Source organism: Polyodon spathula, chromosome 36 (assembly GCF_017654505.1).
Source record: "Polyodon spathula isolate WHYD16114869_AA chromosome 36, ASM1765450v1, whole genome shotgun sequence".
Taxonomy (NCBI): domain Eukaryota; kingdom Metazoa; phylum Chordata; class Actinopteri; order Acipenseriformes; family Polyodontidae; genus Polyodon; species Polyodon spathula.
Genome location: NC_054569.1, coordinates 5,332,108 through 5,352,107, shown reverse-complemented (window position 1 = coordinate 5,352,107; position 20,000 = coordinate 5,332,108). Strand labels below are relative to the sequence as shown.

The following is a 20,000-nucleotide window of genomic DNA, read 5'->3' as shown; positions in this document are numbered from 1 at the left end:
TGTGTGGATGGTAGGGTTGGGTTGGGGTTAGGGTTGTGTGTGTGGAGGGTAGGGTTGGGTTAGGGTTAGGGTTGTGTGTGTGGAGGGGAGGGTTGGGTTAGGGTTGTGTGTGTGGAGGGGGAGGGTTGGGTTAGGGTTAGGGTTAGGTGTGTGGAGGGTAGGGTTGGGTTAGGGTTAGGGTTGTGTGTGTGGGTTAGGGTAGGGTTAGGGTTAGGGTTGTGTGTGTGGGTTAGGGTTGGGTTGGGTTAGGGTTGTGTGTGTGGATGGTAGGGTTGGGTTGGGGTTAGGGTTGTGTGTGTGGAGGGTAGGGTTGGGTTGGGTTAGGGTTGTGTGTGTGTGGATGGTAGGGTTGGGTTGGGGTTAGGGTTGTGTGTGTGGATGGTAGGGTTGGGTTGGGTTAGGGTTGTGTGTGTGGAATGGTAGGGTTGGGTTGGGGTTACGGTTGTGTGTGTGGATGGTAGGGTTGGGTTTGGGTTAGGGTTGTGTGGATGGTAGGGAATTTGAAGTTTTCAGGTTCTTCTTGACTCCTCTTACATTTTTATTTTGATGTTTTCAATCATTCAAAGCCGTTCTAATGATCCAGTTTCTTTCTGTGTTGCTGGCAATACAGACTTGGTGTCACATAGACAGCATTGAGAAGCTACTTACTCAGAAGTAAACACTTTGAAAAAACAATTTAGAGGACCTGAGGACTGGCTCAAGGATCAAACATGTATTATAAAAATTGAATGAAATGTACCTCAAAAGATGGACTGGCAGACGTTTGTGTTGCAGTGTCTCCTCAGCCCTGCTTTGTGAGGCTGTCTGCCCTGGACTGGTACAGAGTCTCCTCAGCCCTGCTTTGTGAGGCTGTCTGCCCTGGACTGGTACAGAGTTTCCTCAGCCCTGCTTTGTGAGGCTGTCTGCCCTGGACTGGTACAGAGTCTCCTCAGCCCTGCTTTGTGAGGCTGTCTGCCCTGGACTGGTACAGAGTCTCCTCAGCCCTGCTTTGTGAGGCTGTCTGTCCTGGACTGGTACAGAGTTTCCTCAGCCCTGCTTTGTGAGGCTGTCTGTCCTGGACTGGTACAGAGTTTCCTCAGCCCTGCTTTGTGAGGCTGTCTGCCCTGGACTGGTAGAGTCTCCTCAGCCCTGCTTTGTCAGGCTGCCCTACATTTCCAGGGAGGACAGGCTGTTATTCACTCTGAACGGAACACAGGATCCTGTGATAACGATCCTCTTTCACGGCTCACCCCTGCTTATCTGAACGCATCATCCTGCTTCTCATGTGAAACTGCTGGAGCAGAGGCGAGCACAATGCTGGGTGTAGACTGCACTGTTTCTCAGGATCAGCTTACAGCTTGCCCCTGCCATCAGGGCACGTTACAGACATCAAGCCAACAACCACTTACACACAATACTTTTTGGCTAGGCATCGCCAATTATATAAAAAAAAAAAAAAAATTAAAAATCTAAATTATTTCTCTCAACTTATAAAATGCTACTCTTTTTCTGCAAAGGAATACGTGTGTTTGTTGTGCATCGTTATTCAAATAAAAGATTTGCAGGGCATTCCTGAAAAGGGTTCAAAATAACCCTTCAGAACTGTGTCCCCAACCACTGTGTGTGCCAAGGAAGTGGGATTGTTGGTGCAGATGCTGTTTCTGAAAATTGTAGAATAATTTATTTAACAAAAAAAGGTGCCAGTTTGGTTTCCTATAATACATGGGATATATTCCTATATCCCATGTTTCTGAACCAGAAAGCAAAGAGACCACAGCGTTCAAAACAGCTTTTAATCGAGTTCTCCACCCAGTTTATTTTTTCCAGCACATCTCTATCTTCAGACTTTATTAAACATGAAATGCATTTATTGTTTATTTCGCCATTAGCATCACTGTTTGTTACAATACTTTTTTTTTTTTTTTTTTTTTTTACAGAAACACCTATTTATTCTTCAACACATTTATAAAGGCCACGAAACATTGGTAACGAATCAAACCGTTTATGAAACAACAGCAACGAGAGCTCACTTCACAACCGCTGAGCAGGAACCCTGCCGAAACTGAAACACTGCTGAAGTAAACCAGGGCCGATCACAGCAGAGGACCGCAGGGATCGCACTGGGGCGAGGGCCGTGCCACTGTGTGCAGGGCATCGTTTAGGAATCCCACGGTGCGGCAGTTTGAGTGACGCCCGCTTTTAACGTGAGCCGAGCTGGACGGCCCTGAGCTGAACAGGACGTTTGAAATGATTACGGCTTGCAGCAAAACATGAAATGGACCAAACTGATATGCAAGGACGCTTGAATTGTGCCCTCGTGTGTCGAATGCGTTTACTGCGAGCTTGAGACTCCCCCAGCGGTAGGGATCCCTGGAAAGCAATGTGTGAGACAGGCCCTCACTTTGTACAGGATTGTGTGTGTGTTTGTTGATGCAGTTTACTGAACAGATCCGATAATTAAACAAATACTTCTCTTTACTAACTTCATCTGCTCCTCAGCAGCTTGTAAACCAGGACTGAGAGCACTTGCATGGAGACCAAAGCACACTTGGACAGAGGTCGATTTCCACTCTCTTTGCAGGAGGCAGCGAGACAGATCAGCAGGTTTTCATGCCTGGACAATGGTGTGGCAGGTAGTCTACAGAAGAGGCCAGTGCTAAGGCAATGTAAGCCCTGAGCTCTGCAGCCAGACACGCTGAGACAGTGCAGAGAGTTCTGATGTGCAGCAATGAATTAAGTGCAGTGTATGAGAATGCAACACAAGCAAAGTGACAACAGAAACGAAACACAAGCTGTGCTGTTACTAACCGCTCCCATCAGAAAGGGCTCTCAAAACTACAAAAACTGTGCTTATTCCTCTTCATTGAGAAAAGAACACAGCACAAAGCCCTGTGAAAATGTGCCGTCAGGGAGGGGGCGAGGCTCCCACTGCACCCCGCTTTCTCTCCAATATTAAACACACACAAGCAAGTTTGCTGCAAGATATTTTCTTGGCCAGACTCACAGCAGCACATGGAGACAGTAAAGAAAGGGGGTCGTTATCAAGGTCTGCAGTGATTTCTGCAGCAAAAAATAAAACTAGATGTTTGTGAACGGGACAGGACGGTTTAGCATTTTAAACCCAGCAGCAAGCAAACAGCCAAACAGAGCCAGCCCCTGTGCACGGCTTCCGCAACAGCAAAAAACAAAGAGAGAAAAACCTTCTCAGAACAAAATAAACGGCGAAAGCAAAGATCAGAGAGCAACAGCAGCAGCTAAGTGTGGAGCTGCAGCCCCTCCTTTGGGGTCCCAGTGAACGCAGGTCACAGCCGCCCGGCCCGGAGCACAGACTTCGCGACGCAATGATAGAGGTGTGGCCACTGCCGTAGGAGAGACCCCGTTCCTAATGCAGTGGCCAGACCCCTCTCGGGGGGTTCATGCAGACAGTGGAGGCAGGACTCTGTTCCAGACAGTAAGGTAGAGAGTACAGCTGGGCCATGGAGCGGACACGACCCCACCGGTACACACAGCTGGCCCTTTCAGTCAGCCTGCTCTCACCATCCTGAACCTGTCCGATTTGAGCCCAGGTGATTTGGAATCATGATCCAGCAGCATGTTGTTTCAGTGCTGCTTGCTGGTACCGGGGCAGGGGCAGCCCAGCAGGGTTAATAATGCAGAGTTAGAGGAGGGGGACTGCGTACTGAGCAGCACTGAAACAGCCAGGTCAGAGGCTGTGCGTGAACAAGGCATGAACTGTGACTGTGACTGTGGCACTCGTCAAAACACTCTGGGAGTGGGCAGGGAGGGGCCCGCTGTAACCAACAGTGGCTTCATTTCAATCCCCAGAAAAGGCCCCAGAGGAATGCAGTCTTTTCATTGGCACAGCGAGCGTCCAGTTGAACAATAGGGGGAGGGGCCTTGTCCTTGCAGACAGGCTCCGATTGGCTGTCCGGCCCCCCTCTCCTCACAGGGAGGCTCTGATTGGCTGGTACGGCAGCAGCAGCACTTGGAGGCAGCACCCAGGAGCTACCCCATCAAAACGCATAGATCTTATCTCTCTGGACACAGTCCAGGTCATCATCCAGGGTGAGGAGGACCTGCAGCGGGAAGAGAGAGGAGAGAAGAAAGAGGAGAGTGATGGGAGAGAAACATTACATTTTCCAAGAACAGCCAGACAGGTCACTCACACAGACTGTGTTCCTGTCGCTCACACAGACTGTGTTCCTGTCGCTCACACAGACTGTGTTCCTGTCGCTCACACAGACTCAGTCCTGTCGCTCACACAGACTCAGTCCTGTCGCTCACACAGACTCAGTCCTGTCGCTCACACAGACTCAGTCCTGTCGCTCACACAGACTGTGTTCCTGTCGCTCACACAGACTCAGTCCTGTCGCTCACACAGACTCAGTCCTGTCGCTCACACAGACTCAGTCCTGTCGCTCACACAGACTCAGTCCTGTCGCTCACACAGACTCAGTCCTGTCGCTCACACAGACTCAGTCCTGTCGCTCACACAGACTCAGTCCTGTCGCTCACACAGACTCAGTCCTGTCGCTCACACAGACTCAGTCCTGTCGCTCACACAGACTCAGTTCCTGTCGCTCACACAGACTGTGTTCCTGTCGCTCACACAGACTCAGTCCTGTCGCTCACACAGACTGTGTTCCTGTCGCTCACACAGACTGTGTTCCTGTCGCTCACACAGACTCAGTCCTGTCGCTCACACAGACTGTGTTCCTGTCGCTCACACAGACTCAGTCCTGTCACTCACACAGACTCAGTCCTGTCGCTCACACAGACTCAGTCCTGTCACTCACACAGACTCAGTCCTGTCGCTCACACAGACTGTGTTCCTGTCGCTCACACAGACTGTGTTCCTGTCGCTCACACAGACTCAGTCCTGTCGCTCACACAGACTCAGTCCTGTCGCTCACACAGACTCAGTCCTGTCGCTCACACAGACTCAGTCCTGTCGCTCACACAGACTCAGTCCTGTCGCTCACACAGACTCAGTCCTGTCGCTCACACAGACTCAGTCCTGTCGCTCACACAGTGTCTTCCTGTCACTCACACAGACTCAGTCCTGTCGCTCACACAGACTCAGTCCTGTCGCTCACACAGACCCAGTCCTGTCGCTCACACAGACCCAGTCCTGTCGCTCACACAGACTCAGTCCTGTCGCTCACACAGACTCAGTCCTGTCGCTCACACAGACTCAGTCCTGTCGCTCACACAGACTCAGTCCTGTCGCTCACACAGACTGTGCTCCTGTCGCTCACACAGACTCAGTCCTGTCGCTCACACAGACTCAGTCCTGTCGCTCACACAGACTCAGTCCTGTCGCTCACACAGACTGTGTTCCTGTCGCTCACACAGACTCAGTCCTGTCGCTCACACAGACTGTGTTCCTGTCGCTCACACAGACTCAGTCCTGTCGCTCACACAGACTCAGTCCTGTCGCTCACACAGACTCAGTCCTGTCGCTCACACAGACTCAGTCCTGTCGCTCACACAGACTCAGTCCTGTCGCTCACACAGACTCAGTCCTGTCGCTCACACAGACTCAGTCCTGTCGCTCACAGACTCAGTCCTGTCGCTCACACAGACTGTGTTCCTGTCGCTCACACAGACTCACACAGACTGTGTCCTGTCGCTCACACAGACTCAGTCCTGTCGCTCACACAGACTGTGTCCTGTCGCTCACACAGACTCAGTCCTGTCGCTCACACAGACTCAGTCCTGTCGCTCACACAGACTCAGTCCTGTCGCTCACACAGACTCAGTCCTGTCGCTCACACAGACTCAGTCCTGTCGCTCACACAGACCGAGTCCTGTCGCTCACACAGACTCAGTCCTGTCGCTCACACAGACTCAGTCCTGTCGCTCACACAGACTCAGTCCTGTCACTCACACAGACTCAGTCCTGTCGCTCACACAGACTGTCGCTGTCCTGTCGCTCACACAGACTGTGTCCTGTCGCTCACACAGACCTGTCGTCACACAGACTCCTGTCGCTCACACAGACTGTGTCCTCCTGTCACACAGACTCAGTCCTGTCGCTCACACAGACTCCTGTCGCTGTCAGTTCCTGTCACACAGACTCAGTCCTGTCGCTCACACAGACTCAGTCCTGTCGCTCACACAGACTCAGTCCTGTCGCTCACACAGACTCAGTCCTGTCGCTCACACAGACTCAGTCCTGTCGCTCACACAGACTGTGTTCCTGTCGCTCACACAGACTCAGTCCTGTCGCTCACACAGACTGTGTTCCTGTCGCTCACACAGACTCAGTCCTGTCGCTCACACAGACTGTGTCCTGTCGCTCACACAGACTGTGTTCCTGTCGCTCACACAGACTCAGTCCTGTCGCTCACACAGACTCAGTCCTGTCGCTCACACAGACTCAGTCCTGTCGCTCACACAGACTCAGTCCTGTCGCTCACACAGACTGTGTCCTGTCGCTCACACAGACTCAGTCCTGTCGCTCACACAGACTCAGTCCTGTCGCTCACACAGACTCAGTCCTGTCGCTCACACAGACTCAGTCCTGTCGCTCACACAGACTCAGTCCTGTCGCTCACACAGACTGTTCCTGTCGCTCACACAGACTCAGTCCTGTCGCTCACACAGACTCCTGTCCTGTCGACTCAGTCACACTCACACAGACTCAGTCCTGTCGCTCACACAGACTCAGTCCTGTCGCTCACACAGACTCAGTCCTGTCGCTCACACAGACAGACTCAGTCCTGTCGCTCACACAGACTCAGTCCTGTCGCTCACACAGACTCAGTCCGCTCACACAGACTCAGTCCTGTCGCTCACACAGACTGTGTTCCTGTCGCTCACACAGACTCAGTCCTGTCGCTCACACAGACTCAGTCCTGTCGCTCACACAGACTCAGTCCTGTCGCTCACACAGACTGTGTCCTGTCGCTCACACAGACTCAGTCCTGTCGCTCACACAGACTCAGTCCTGTCGCTCACACAGACTCAGTCCTGTCGCTCACACAGACTGTGTTCCTGTCGCTCACACAGACTCAGTCCTGTCGCTCACACAGACTCAGTCCTGTCGCTCACACAGACTCAGTCCTGTCGCTCACACAGACTCAGTCCTGTCGCTCACACAGACTCAGTCCTGTCGCTCACACAGACTGTGTCCTGTCGCTCACACAGACTCAGTCCTGTCGCTCACACAGACTCAGTCCTGTCGCTCACACAGACTGTGTCCTCCTGTCGCTCACACAGACTCAGTCCTGTCACTCACACAGACTCAGTCCTGTCGCTCACACAGACTCAGTCCTGTCGCTCACACAGACTCAGTCCTGTCGCTCACACAGACTGTCCTGTCGCTCACACAGACTGTGTCCTGTCGCTCACACAGACTCAGTCCTGTCCTCACACAGTCGTCTCACACAGACTCAGTCCTGTCGCTCACACAGACTGTCCTGTCGCTCACACAGACTGTGTTCCTGTCGCTCACACAGACTCAGTCCTGTCGCTCACACAGACTGTGTCCTGTCGCTCACACAGACTCAGTCCTGTCGCTCACACAGACTGTCCTGTCGCGCTCACACAGACTGTGTTCCTGTCGCTCACACAGACTCAGTCCTGTCGCTCACACAGACTGTGTTCCTGTCGCTCACACAGACTGTGTCCTGTCGCTCACACAGACTGTGTCCTGTCGCTCACACAGACTCAGTCCTGTCGCTCACACAGACTGTGTCGCTGACTCCTGCTCACACAGACTCAGTCCTGTCGCTCACACAGACTCAGTCCTGTCGCTCACACAGACTCAGTCCTGTCACTCACACACAGACTCAGTCCTGTCGCTCTGTCGCTCACACAGACTCAGTCCTGTCGCTCACACAGTCCCTGTCGCTCACACAGACTCAGTCCTGTCGCTCACACAGACTGTGTCCTGTCGCTCACACAGACTCAGTCCTGTCGCTCACACAGACTCAGTCCTGTCGCTCACACAGACTCCTGTCCTCACACAGACTGTCGCTCACACAGACTCAGTCCTGTCGCTCACACAGACTCAGTCCTGTCGCTCACACAGACTCAGTCCTGTCGCTCACACAGACTCAGTCCTGTCGCTCACACAGACTCAGTCCTGTCGCTCACACAGACTCCCTGTCGCTCACACAGACTCAGTCCTGTCGCTCACACAGACTCAGTCCTGTCGCTCACACAGACTCCTGTCCTGTCGCTCACACAGACTCAGTCCTGTCGCTCACACAGACTCAGTCCTGTCGCTCACACAGACTCAGTCCTGTCGCTCACACAGACTCAGTCCTGTCGCTCACACAGACTCCCTGTCGCTCACACAGACTCAGTCCTGTCGCTCACACAGACTGTTCCTGTCGCTCACACAGACTGTCCTGTCTCTCACACAGACTCAGTCCTGTCGCTCACACAGACTCAGTCCTGTCGCTCACACAGACTCAGTCCTGTCGCTCACACAGACTCAGTCCTGTCACACAGACTCAGTCCTGTCGCTCACACAGACTCAGTCCTGTCGCTCACACAGACTGTCCTGTCGCTCACACAGACTCAGTCCTGTCGCTCACACAGACTCAGTCCTGTCGCTCACACAGACTGTGTTCCTGTCGCTCACACAGACTCAGTCCTGTCGCTCCACAGACTGTCCTGTCTCACACAGACTCAGTCCTGTCGCTCACACAGACTCAGTCCTGTCGCTCACACAGACTCAGTCCTGTCGCTCACACAGACTCAGTCCTGTCGCTCACACAGACTGTGTTCCTGTCGCTCACACAGACTGTGTCCTGTCGCTCACACAGACTGTGTCCTGTCGCTCACACAGACTGTCGCTCACACAGACTGTGTTCCTGTCGCTCACACAGACTGTGTCCTGTCGCTCACACAGACTGTGTCCTGTCGCTCACACAGACTGTGTCCTGTCGCTCACACAGACTCAGTCCTGTCGCTCACACAGACTCAGTCCTGTCGCTCACACAGACTCAGTCCTGTCGCTCACTGTCCTGTCACACAGACTCAGTCCTGTCGCTCACACAGACTCAGTCCTGTCGCTCACACAGACTGTGTCCTGTCGCTCACACAGACTCAGTCCTGTCGCTCACACAGACTCAGTCCTGTCACTCACACAGTCCTGTCGCTCACACAGACTGTGTCCTGTCGCTCACACAGACTCAGTCCTGTCACTCACACAGACTCAGTCCTGTCGCTCACACAGACTGTGTCCTGTCCTGTCGCTCACACAGACTCAGTCTCCTGTCGCTCACACAGTCCTGTCGCTCACACAGACTCAGTCCTGTCGCTCACACAGACTCAGTCCTGTCGCTCACACAGACTGTGTTCCTGTCGCTCACACAGACTCAGTCCTGTCGCTCACACAGACTGTGTCCTGTCGCTCACACAGACTCAGTCCTGTCGCTCACACAGACTCAGTCCTGTCGCTCACACAGACTGTGTCCTGTCGCTCACACAGACTCAGTCCTGTCGCTCACACAGACTCAGTCCTGTCGCTCACACAGACTCAGTCCTGTCGCTCACACAGACTGTGTCCCTGTCGTCACACAGACTCCTCCTGTCGCTCACACAGACTCAGTCCTGTCGCTCACACAGACTCAGTCCTGTCGCTCACACAGACTGTGTTCCTGTCGCTCACACAGACTCAGTCCTGTCGCTCACACAGACTGTGTTCCTGTCGCTCACACAGACTCAGTCCTGTCGCTCACACAGATCAGTTCCTGTCGCTCACACAGACTGTGTCCTGTCGCTCACACAGACTCCTGTCGCTCCTGTCCTGTCGCTCACACAGACTCAGTCCTGTCGCTCACACAGACTCAGTCCTGTCGCTCACACAGACTCAGTCCTGTCGCTCACACAGACTGTCGCTCACACAGACTCACACAGACTGTGTCCTGTCGCTCACACAGACTCAGTCCTGTCGCTCACACAGACTCAGTCCTGTCGCTCACACAGACTCAGTCCTGTCGCTCACACAGACTCAGTCCTGTCGCTCACACAGACTCAGTCCTGTCGCTCACACAGACCTGTCCTGTCGCTCACACAGACTGAGTCCTGTCGCTCACACAGACTCAGTCCTGTCGCTCACACAGACTCAGTCCTGTCGCTCACACAGACTCAGTCCTGTCGCTCACACAGACTCAGTCCTGTCGCTCACACAGACTCAGTCCTGTCGCTCACACAGACTGTGTTCCTGTCGCTCACACAGACTCAGTCCCTGTCGCTCACACAGACTCAGTCCTGTCGCTCACACAGACTCCTGTCGTCACACAGACTCCTGTCGCTCACACAGACTGTGTCCTGTCGCTCACACAGACTCAGTTCCTGTCGCTCACACAGACTCAGTCCTGTCGCTCACACAGACTGTGTCCTGTCGCTCACACAGACTGTCCTGTCGCTCACACAGACTGTCCTGCTCACACAGACTCAGTCCTGTCGCTCACACAGACTCAGTCCTGTCGCTCACACAGACTGTGTCCTGTCGCTCACACAGACTGTCCTGTCCTGTCGCTCACACAGACTCAGTCCTGTCGCTCACACAGACAGACTCAGTCCTGTCGCTCACACAGACTGTGTCCTGTCGCTCACACAGACTCAGTCCTGTCGCTCACACAGACTGTGTCCTGTCGCTCACACAGACTCAGTCCTGTCCTCACACAGACTCGTCCTGTCACACAGACTCAGTCCTGTCGCTCACACAGACTCAGTCCTGTCGCTCACACAGACTCAGTCCTGTCTCACACAGACTCAGTCCTGTCACACAGACTCAGTCCTGTCACTCACACAGACTCAGTCCTGTCGCTCACACAGACTCAGTCCTGTCCTGTCGCTCACACAGACTCAGTCCTGTCGCTCACACAGACTCAGTCCTGTCGCTCACACAGACTCAGTCCTGTCGCTCACACAGACTGTGTCCTGTCGCTCACACAGACTCAGTCCTGTCGCTCACACAGACTGTGTCCTGTCGCTCACACAGACTCAGTCCTGTCGCTCACACAGACTCAGTCCTGTCGCTCACACAGACTCCCTGTCGCTCACACAGACTCAGTCCTGTCGCTCACACAGACTCAGTCCTGTCGCTCACACAGACTCAGTCCTGTCGCTCACACAGACTCAGTCCTGTCGCTCACACAGACTCAGTGTCGCTCCTGTCTCAGCCTCACTGTCCTGTCGCTCACACAGACTCAGTCCTGTCGCTCACACAGACTCAGTCCTGTCGCTCACACAGACTGTGTTCCTGTCGCTCACACAGACTCAGTCCTGTCGCTCACACAGACTCAGTCCTGTCGCTCACACAGACTCAGTCCTGTCGCTCACACAGACTCAGTCCTGTCGCTCACACAGACTCAGTCCTGTCGCTCACACAGACCGAGTCCTGTCGCTCACACAGACCCAGTCCTGTCGCTCACACAGACTCAGTCCTGTCGCTCACACAGACTCAGTCCTGTCGCTCACACAGACCGAGTCCTGTCGCTCACACAGACTGTGTCCTGTCGCTCACACAGACTCAGTCCTGTCGCTCACACAGACTCAGTCCTGTCGCTCACACAGACTCAGTCCTGTCACTCACACAGACTCAGTCCTGTCGCTCACACAGACTCAGTCCTGTCGCTCACACAGACTCAGTCCTGTCGCTCACACAGACTCAGTCCTGTCGCTCACACAGACTCAGTCCTGTCGCTCACACAGACTCCCTGTCGCTCACACAGACTCAGTCCTGTCGCTCACACAGACTGTGTTCCTGTCACTCACACAGACTCAGTCCTGTCGCTCACACAGACTCAGTCCTGTCGCTCACACAGACTCAGTCCTGTCGCTCACACAGACTCAGTCCTGTCGCTCACACAGACTCAGTCCTGTCGCTCACACAGACTCAGTCCTGTCGCTCACACAGACTCAGTCCTGTCGCTCACACAGACTCAGTCCTGTCGCTCACACAGACTCAGTCCTGTCGCTCACACAGACTCAGTCCTGTCGCTCACACAGACTCAGTCCTGTCGCTCACACAGACTCAGTCCTGTCGCTCACACAGACTCAGTCCTGTCGCTCACACAGACTCAGTCCTGTCGCTCACACAGACTCAGTCCTGTCGCTCACACAGACTCAGTCCTGTCGCTCACACAGACTGTCCTGTCGCTCACACAGACTCAGTCCTGTCGCTCACACAGACTCAGTCCTGTCCTGTCTCACACAGACTCAGTCCTGTCGCTCACACAGACTCAGTCCTGTCGCTCACACAGACTCAGTCCTGTCGCTCACACAGACTCAGTCCTGTCGCTCACACAGACTCAGTCCTGTCGCTCACACAGACTGTTCCTGTCGCTCACACAGACTCAGTCCTGTCGCTCACACAGACTGTGTCCTGTCGCTCACACAGACTCCCTGTCGCTCACACAGACTCAGTCCTGTCGCTCACACAGACTCAGTCCTGTCGCTCACACAGACTCAGTCCTGTCGCTCACACAGACTCAGTCCTGTCGCTCACACAGACTCAGTCCTGTCGCTCACACAGACTGTGTCCCTGTCGCTCACACAGACTCAGTCCTGTCGCTCACACAGACTGTGTCCTGTCGCTCACACAGACTGTGTCCTGTCGCTCACACAGACTCACACAGTCCCTGTCGCTCACACAGACTCAGTCCTGTCGCTCACACAGACTGTCGTCCTGTCGCTCACACAGACTCAGTCCTGTCGCTCACACAGACTCAGTCCTGTCGCTCACACAGACTCAGTCCTGTCGCTCACACAGACTCAGTCCTGTCGCTCACACAGACTGTGTTCCTGTCGCTCACACAGACTCAGTCCTGTCACTCACACAGACTGTGTCCTGTCGCTCACACAGACTCAGTCCTGTCGCTCACACAGACTGTGTCCTGTCGCTCACACAGACTCAGTCCTGTCGCTCACACAGACTGTGTCCTGTCGCTCACACAGACTCAGTCCTGTCGCTCACACAGACTCAGTCCTGTCGCTCACACAGACTCAGTCCTGTCGCTCACACAGACTCAGTCCTGTCGCTCACACAGACTCAGTCCTGTCGCTCACACAGACTCAGTCCTGTCGCTCACACAGACTGTGTCCTGTCGCTCACACAGACTCAGTCCTGTCGCTCACACAGACTCAGTCCTGTCGCTCACACAGACTCAGTCCTGTCGCTCACACAGACTCCTGTCGCTCACACAGACTCAGTCCTGTCGCTCACACAGACTCAGTCCTGTCGCTCACACAGACTCAGTCCTGTCGTCGCTCACACAGACTCAGTCCTGTCGCTCACACAGACTCAGTCCTGTCGCTCACACAGACTGTGACCGAGTCCTGTCGCTCACACAGACTCAGTCCTGTCGCTCACACAGACTGTGTCCTGTCGCTCACACAGACTCAGTCCTGTCGCTCACACAGACTCAGTCCTGTCGCTCACACAGACTCAGTCCTGTCGCTCACACAGACTCAGTCCTGTCGCTCACACAGACTGTGTCCTGTCGCTCACACAGACTGTCGCTGTCGCTCACACAGACTCAGTCCTGTCGCTCACACAGACTCAGTCCTGTCGCTCACACAGACTCAGTCCTGTCGCTCACACAGACTGTGTCCTGTCGCTCACACAGACTCAGTCCTGTCGCTCACACAGACTGTGTCGCTCACACAGACTCAGTCCTGTCGCTCACACAGACTCAGTCCTGTCACACAGACTCAGTCCTGTCGCTCACACAGACTGTGTCCTGTCGCTCACACAGACTCAGTCCTGTCGCTCACACAGACTGTAGTCCTGTCGCTCACACAGACTGTGTCCTGTCGCTCACACAGACTCAGTCCTGTCGCTCACACAGACTCAGTCCTGTCGCTCACACAGACTGTGTCCTGTCACTCACACAGACTCAGTCCTGTCGCTCACACAGACTGTGTCCTGTCGCTCACACAGACTGTGTCCTGTCGCTCACACAGACTCAGTCCTGTCGCTCACACAGACTGTGTCCTGTCGCTCACACAGACTCAGTCCTGTCGCTCACACAGACTGTGTCCTGTCGCTCACACAGACTGTGTCCTGTCGCTCACACAGACTCAGTCCTGTCGCTCACACAGACTGTGTCCTGTCACTCACACAGACTCAGTCCTGTCGCTCACACAGACTCAGTCCTGTCGCTCACACAGACTCAGTCCTGTCGCTCACACAGACTCAGTCCTGTCGCTCACACAGACTCAGTCCTGTCCTCACACAGACTCAGTCCTGTCACACAGACTCAGTCCTGTCGCTCACACAGACTCAGTCCTGTCGCTCACACAGACTCAGTCCTGTCGCTCACACAGACTCAGTCCTGTCGCTCACACAGACTGTTCCTGTCGCTCACACAGACTCAGTCCTGTCGCTCACACAGACTCAGTCCTGTCGCTCACACAGACTCAGTCCTGTCGCTCACACAGACTCAGTCCTGTCGCTCACACAGACTCAGTCCTGTCGCTCACACAGACTCAGTCCTGTCGCTCACACAGACTGTGTCCTGTCGCTCACACAGACTCAGTCCTGTCGCTCACACAGACTCAGTCCTGTCGCTCACACAGACTCAGTCCTGTCGCTCACACAGACTGTGTCCTGTCGCTCACACAGACTCAGTCCTGTCGCTCACACAGACTCAGTCCTGTCGCTCACACAGACTCAGTCCTGTCGCTCACACAGACTGAGTCCTGTCGCTCACACAGACTCAGTCCTGTCGCTCACACAGACTCAGTCCTGTCGCTCACACAGACTCAGTCCTGTCACTCACACAGAAGTCCTGTCGCTCCGAGTCCTGTCGCTCACACAGACTGTGTTCCTGTCGCTCACACAGACTCAGTCCTGTCGCTCACACAGACTCAGTCCTGTCGCTCACACAGACTCAGTCCTGTCCTCACACAGTCGTCCTGTCGCTCACACAGACTCAGTCCTGTCGCTCACACAGACTCAGTCCTGTCGCTCACACAGACTGTGTCCTGTCGCTCACACAGACTCAGTCCTGTCGCTCACACAGACTGTGTCCTGTCGCTCACACAGACTCAGTCCTGTCGCTCACACAGACTGTGCTCCTGTCGCTCACACAGACTCAGTCCTGTCGCTCACACAGACTGTGTCCTGTCGCTCACACAGACTCAGTCCTGTCGCTCACACAGACTCAGTCCTGTCGCTCACACAGTCAGTCCTGTCGCTCACACAGACTCAGTCCTGTCGCTCACACAGACTCAGTCCTGTCGCTCACACAGACTGTGTCCTGTCGCTCACACAGACTCAGTCCTGTCGCTCACACAGACTCACCTGTCGCTCACAGACTCAAGTCCTGTCGCTCACACAGACTCAGTCCTGTCGCTCACACAGACTCAGTCCTGTCGCTCACACAGACCTGTCGCTCCTGTCGCTCACACAGACTCAGTCCTGTCGCTCACACAGACTCCTGTCGCTCACACAGACTCAGTCCTGTCGCTCACACAGACTGAGTCCTGTCGCTCACACAGACTCAGTCCTGTCGCTCACACAGACTCAGTCCTGTCGCTCACACAGACTCAGTCCTGTCGCTCACACAGACTCAGTCCTGTCGCTCACACAGACTGTGTCCTGTCGCTCACACAGACTCAGTCCTGTCGCTCACACAGACTCAGTCCTGTCGCTCACACAGACTCAGTCCTGTCGCTCACACAGACTCAGTCCTGTCGCTCACACAGACTCAGTCCTGTCGCTCTCACACAGACTGTCCTGTCGCTCACACAGACTCAGTCCTGTCACACAGACTGTGTCCTGTCGCTCACACAGACTCAGTCCTGTCGCTCACACAGACTCCCTGTCGCTCACACAGACTCAGTCCTGTCGCTCACACAGACTCAGTCCTGTCGCTCACACAGACTCAGTCCTGTCGCTCACACAGACTCAGTCCTGTCGCTCACACAGACTCAGTCCTGTCGCTCACACAGACTCAGTCCTGTCGCTCACACAGACTCAGTCCTGTCGCTCACACAGACTCCTGTCGCTCACAGAGACTCAGTCCTGTCGCTCACACAGACTCAGTCCTGTCGCTCACACAGACTCAGTCCTGTCGCTCACACAGACTCAGTCCTGTCGCTCACACAGACTCAGTCCTGTCGCTCACACAGACTCAGTCCTGTCGCTCACACAGACTCAGTCCTGTCGCTCACACAGACTCAGTCCTGTCGCTCACACAGACTCAGTCCTGTCGCTCACACAGACTCAGTCCTGTCGCTCACACAGACTCAGTCCTGTCGCTCACACAGACTCAGTCCTGTCGCTCACACAGACTCAGTCCTGTCGCTCACACAGACTGTGTTCCTGTCACTCACACAGACTCAGTCCTGTCGCTCACACAGACTCAGTCCTGTCGCTCACACAGACTCAGTCCTGTCGCTCACACAGACTCAGTCCTGTCGCTCACACAGACTGTGTTCCTGTCGCTCACACAGACTCAGTCCTGTCGCTCACACAGACTCAGTCCTGTCGCTCACACAGACTCAGTCCTGTCACTCACACAGAGTGTGTTCCTGTCACTCACACAGACTCAGTCCTGTCACTCACACAGACTCAGTCCTGTCCTCACACAGACTCAGTCCTGTCACTCACACAGACTCAGTCCTGTCACTCACACAGACTGTCACTCACACAGACTCAGTCCTGTCACTCACACAGACTCAGTCCTGTCACTCACACAGACTGTGTTCCTGTCACTCACACAGACTCAGTCCTGTCACTCACACAGACTCAGTCCTGTCACTCACACAGACTCGGTCCTGTCCCTCACACAGACTCAGTCCCCAGTGAGTTTGTTTTACTGACCAGGAAGGAGCCGAACATGGCGATGGAGGACAGGAAGTGCCAGATGTCGTGGTCGTCGAAGAAGCCGAGCAGGATGCACTCGCGGTTGTGCTCCCGTGACTCCGCCGGGGTTTTCTGAGGAGAGAGCCATTGCGTTACCCAGTATTTTTGGGTTCTCAAGATTTTTTTTTTTTTTTGGAGGGGAGTAACAGTGCTCTGTATTAAGGGGGTACAGTATTAGGAGGTACTCTATGTTGTGGGTTCACAGTGTTTCGGGGTGCTCTGTATTAAGGGGGTACAGTACAGTTTCCAGACTCACCTGCCAGGTGCTGAGTCCCTGGAAGAAGAAGAAAAGCGCGAAGCCCCAGACCACAGCAGTGAAGAGGATACAGAGAGAGGGAATGAGCTGAATCCGCTCACCACTGCGCAGCTGAGGAGAGACAGAGAAGCAACCAGGGTTACACAACAAACACATCTACACAGCGAGGGTACAGAGAGAGGGAGTGAGCTGAATCCGCTCACCACTGCGCAGCTGAGGAGAGACAGAGAGACAACCAGGGTTACACAACAAACACATCTACACAGCGAGGGTACAGAGAGAGGGAGTGAGCTGAATCCGCTCACCACTGCGCAGCTGAGGAGAGACAGAGAGACAACCAGGGTTACACAACAAACACATCTACACAGCGAGGGTACAGAGAGAGGGAGTGAGCTGAATCCGCTCACCACTGCGCAGCTGAGGAGAGACAGAAAACAGAAACACTGCGCAGCTGAGTAGAAAACAGAAAGTACTGATTAGAGGAAAAACCTCAGAATGGAGTGTGGTAACCAGCGGTGTACCACAGGGATCAGTATTAGGTCCTCTGCTATTCCTAATCTACATTAATGATTTAGATTCTGGTATAGTAAGCAAACTTGTTAAATTTGCAGACGACACTAAAGTAGGAGGAGTGGCAAACACTGTTGCAGCAGCAAAGGTCATTCAAAATGATCTAGACAAGATTCAGAACTGGGCAGACACATGGCAAATGACATTTAATAGAGAAAAGTGTAAGGTACTGCACGCAGGAAATAAAAATGTACATTATAAATATCATATGGGAGATATTGAAATTGGAGAAGGAATCTATGAAAAAGACCTAGGAGTTTTTGTTGACTCAGAAATGTCTTCATCTAGGCAATGTGGGGAAGCTATAAAAAAGGCTAACAAGATGCTCGGATACATTGTGAAAAGTGTTGAATTTAAATCAAGGGAAGTAATGTTAAAACTGTACAATGCACTAGTAAGACCTCATCTTGAATATTGTGTTCAGTTCTGGTCACCTCGCTATAAAAAAGATATTGCTGCTCTAGAAAGAGTGCAAAGAAGAGCGACCAGAATTATTCCGGGCTTAAAAGGCATGTCATATGCAGACAGGCTAAAAGAATTGAATCTGTTCAGTCTTGAACAAAGAAGACTACGTGGCGACCTAATTCAAGCATTCAAAATTCTAAAAGGTATTGACAGTGTCGACCCAAGGGACTTTTTCAGCCTGAAAAAAGAAACAAGGACCAGGGGTCACAAATGGAGTTTAGAAAAAGGGGCATTCAGAACAGAAAATAGGAGACACTTTTTTACACAGAGAATTGTGAGGGTCTGGAATCAACTCCCCAGTAATGTTGTTGAAGCTGACACCCTAGGATCCTTCAAGAAGCTGCTTGATGAGATTTTGGGATCAATAAGCTACTAACAACCAAACGAGCAAGATGGGCCGAATGGCCTCCTCTTGTTTGTAAACTTTCTTATGTTCTTATGTTCAACCAGGGTTACACAACAAACACATCTACACAGCGAGGGTACAGAGAGAGGGAGTGAGCTGAATCCGCTCACCACTGCGCAGCTGAGGAGAGACAGAGAGACAACCAGGGTTACACAACAAACACATCTACACAGCGAGGGTACAGAGGGAGGGAGTGAGCTGAATCCGCTCACCACTGCGCAGCTGAGGAGAGACAGAGAGACAACCAGGGTTACACAACAAACACATCTACACAGCGAGGGTACAGAGGGAGGGAGTGAGCTGAATCCGCTCACCACTGCGCAGCTGAGGAGAGACAGAGAGACAACCAGGGTTACACAACAAACACATCTACACAGCGAGGGTACAGAGGGAGGGAGTGAGCTGAATCCGCTCACCACTGCGCAGCTGAGGAGAGACAGAGAGACAACCAGGGTTACACAACAAACACATCTACACAGCAAGGGTACAGAGGGAGGGAGTGAGCTGAATCCGCTCACCACTGCGCAGCTGAGGAGAGACAGAGACACAACAAACACATCTACACAGCGAGGGTACAGAGGGAGGGAGTGAGCTGAATCTTCTCTCTGCGAGGAGAAACACAAGGCGGCGACAGTGACCCGTGCGTGCAGAGCGCAGCGGCAGCGTGGCGGTGGGTCCCGGGCTCACCTTCATGATGATGTAGAAGGCGAAGTACAGCAGCAGGTTACAGATCCCGATGGCCAGGAGGTAGGAGGCAAAGTCGTTGGGTCGAACGATCAGGCCAAACGCTGCCCTGCAACACAGGACAGAGCAATCAACAACAGAGCCGCTCACCCCAGACAGGACGGAGCAATCAACAACAGAGCCGCTCACCCCAGACAGGACAGAGCAATCAACAACAGAGCCCCTCACCCCAGACAGGACAGAGCAATCAACAACAGAGCCCCTCACCGGAGACAGAACAGAGCAATCAACAACAGAGCCCCTCACCGGAGACAGGACAGAGCAATCAACACCAGAGCCCCTCACCGGAGACAGGACAGAGCAATCAACAACAGAGCCCCTCACCGGAGACAGGACAGAGCAATCAACACCAGAGCCCCTCACCGGAGACAGGACAGAGCAATCAACAACAGAGCCCCTCACCCCAGACAGAACAGAGCAATCAACACCAGAGCCCCTCACCGGAGACAGGACAGAGCAATCAACAACAGAGCCCCTCACCGGAGACAGGACAGAGCAATCAACAACAGATCCCCTCACCCCAGACAGGACAGAGCAATCAACAACAGAGCCCCTCACCCCAGACAGAACACATTACCCACCGCAGAAGCAGAAGCACACTACACCAGCCCCTATAACAACTACTGTGACTGATGCACCCTTTCACTGATCTGCTGAAAACCACAGGTGCGGGAGTGTCAGTGTGCACAAGTACAGACCGCTGTAATTGCTCTGTAATTGAAAATGAACATGTATATATA

General features: G+C 53.7%; 1 protein-coding gene across 5 annotated transcripts in view; it reads right to left on the bottom strand.

Annotated features, from left to right (window-relative positions):
- Window positions 1-1,765: 1,765 nt before the first annotated feature.
- sidt2 (SID1 transmembrane family, member 2) overlaps window positions 1,766-20,000 on the bottom strand; it is a 214,527-nt gene continuing 196,292 nt past the window's right edge. For 4 of the 5 annotated variants that reach the window (XM_041234942.1, XM_041234943.1, XM_041234944.1 and 1 more), the window contains 4 exons: window positions 19,204-19,309; window positions 17,076-17,186; window positions 16,778-16,891; window positions 1,766-4,055 (listed from right to left, as the gene is read on the bottom strand). In XM_041234942.1, the coding sequence (XP_041090876.1) occupies window positions 3,993-4,055; window positions 16,778-16,891; window positions 17,076-17,186; window positions 19,204-19,309 (394 nt within the window). In that variant the 3' untranslated portion in view covers window positions 1,766-3,992. Of the gene's footprint in view, window positions 4,056-16,777; window positions 16,892-17,075; window positions 17,187-18,957; window positions 19,045-19,203; window positions 19,310-20,000 lie in introns of those variants that run through there. The other variant, XM_041234945.1, reaches the window with a different exon arrangement.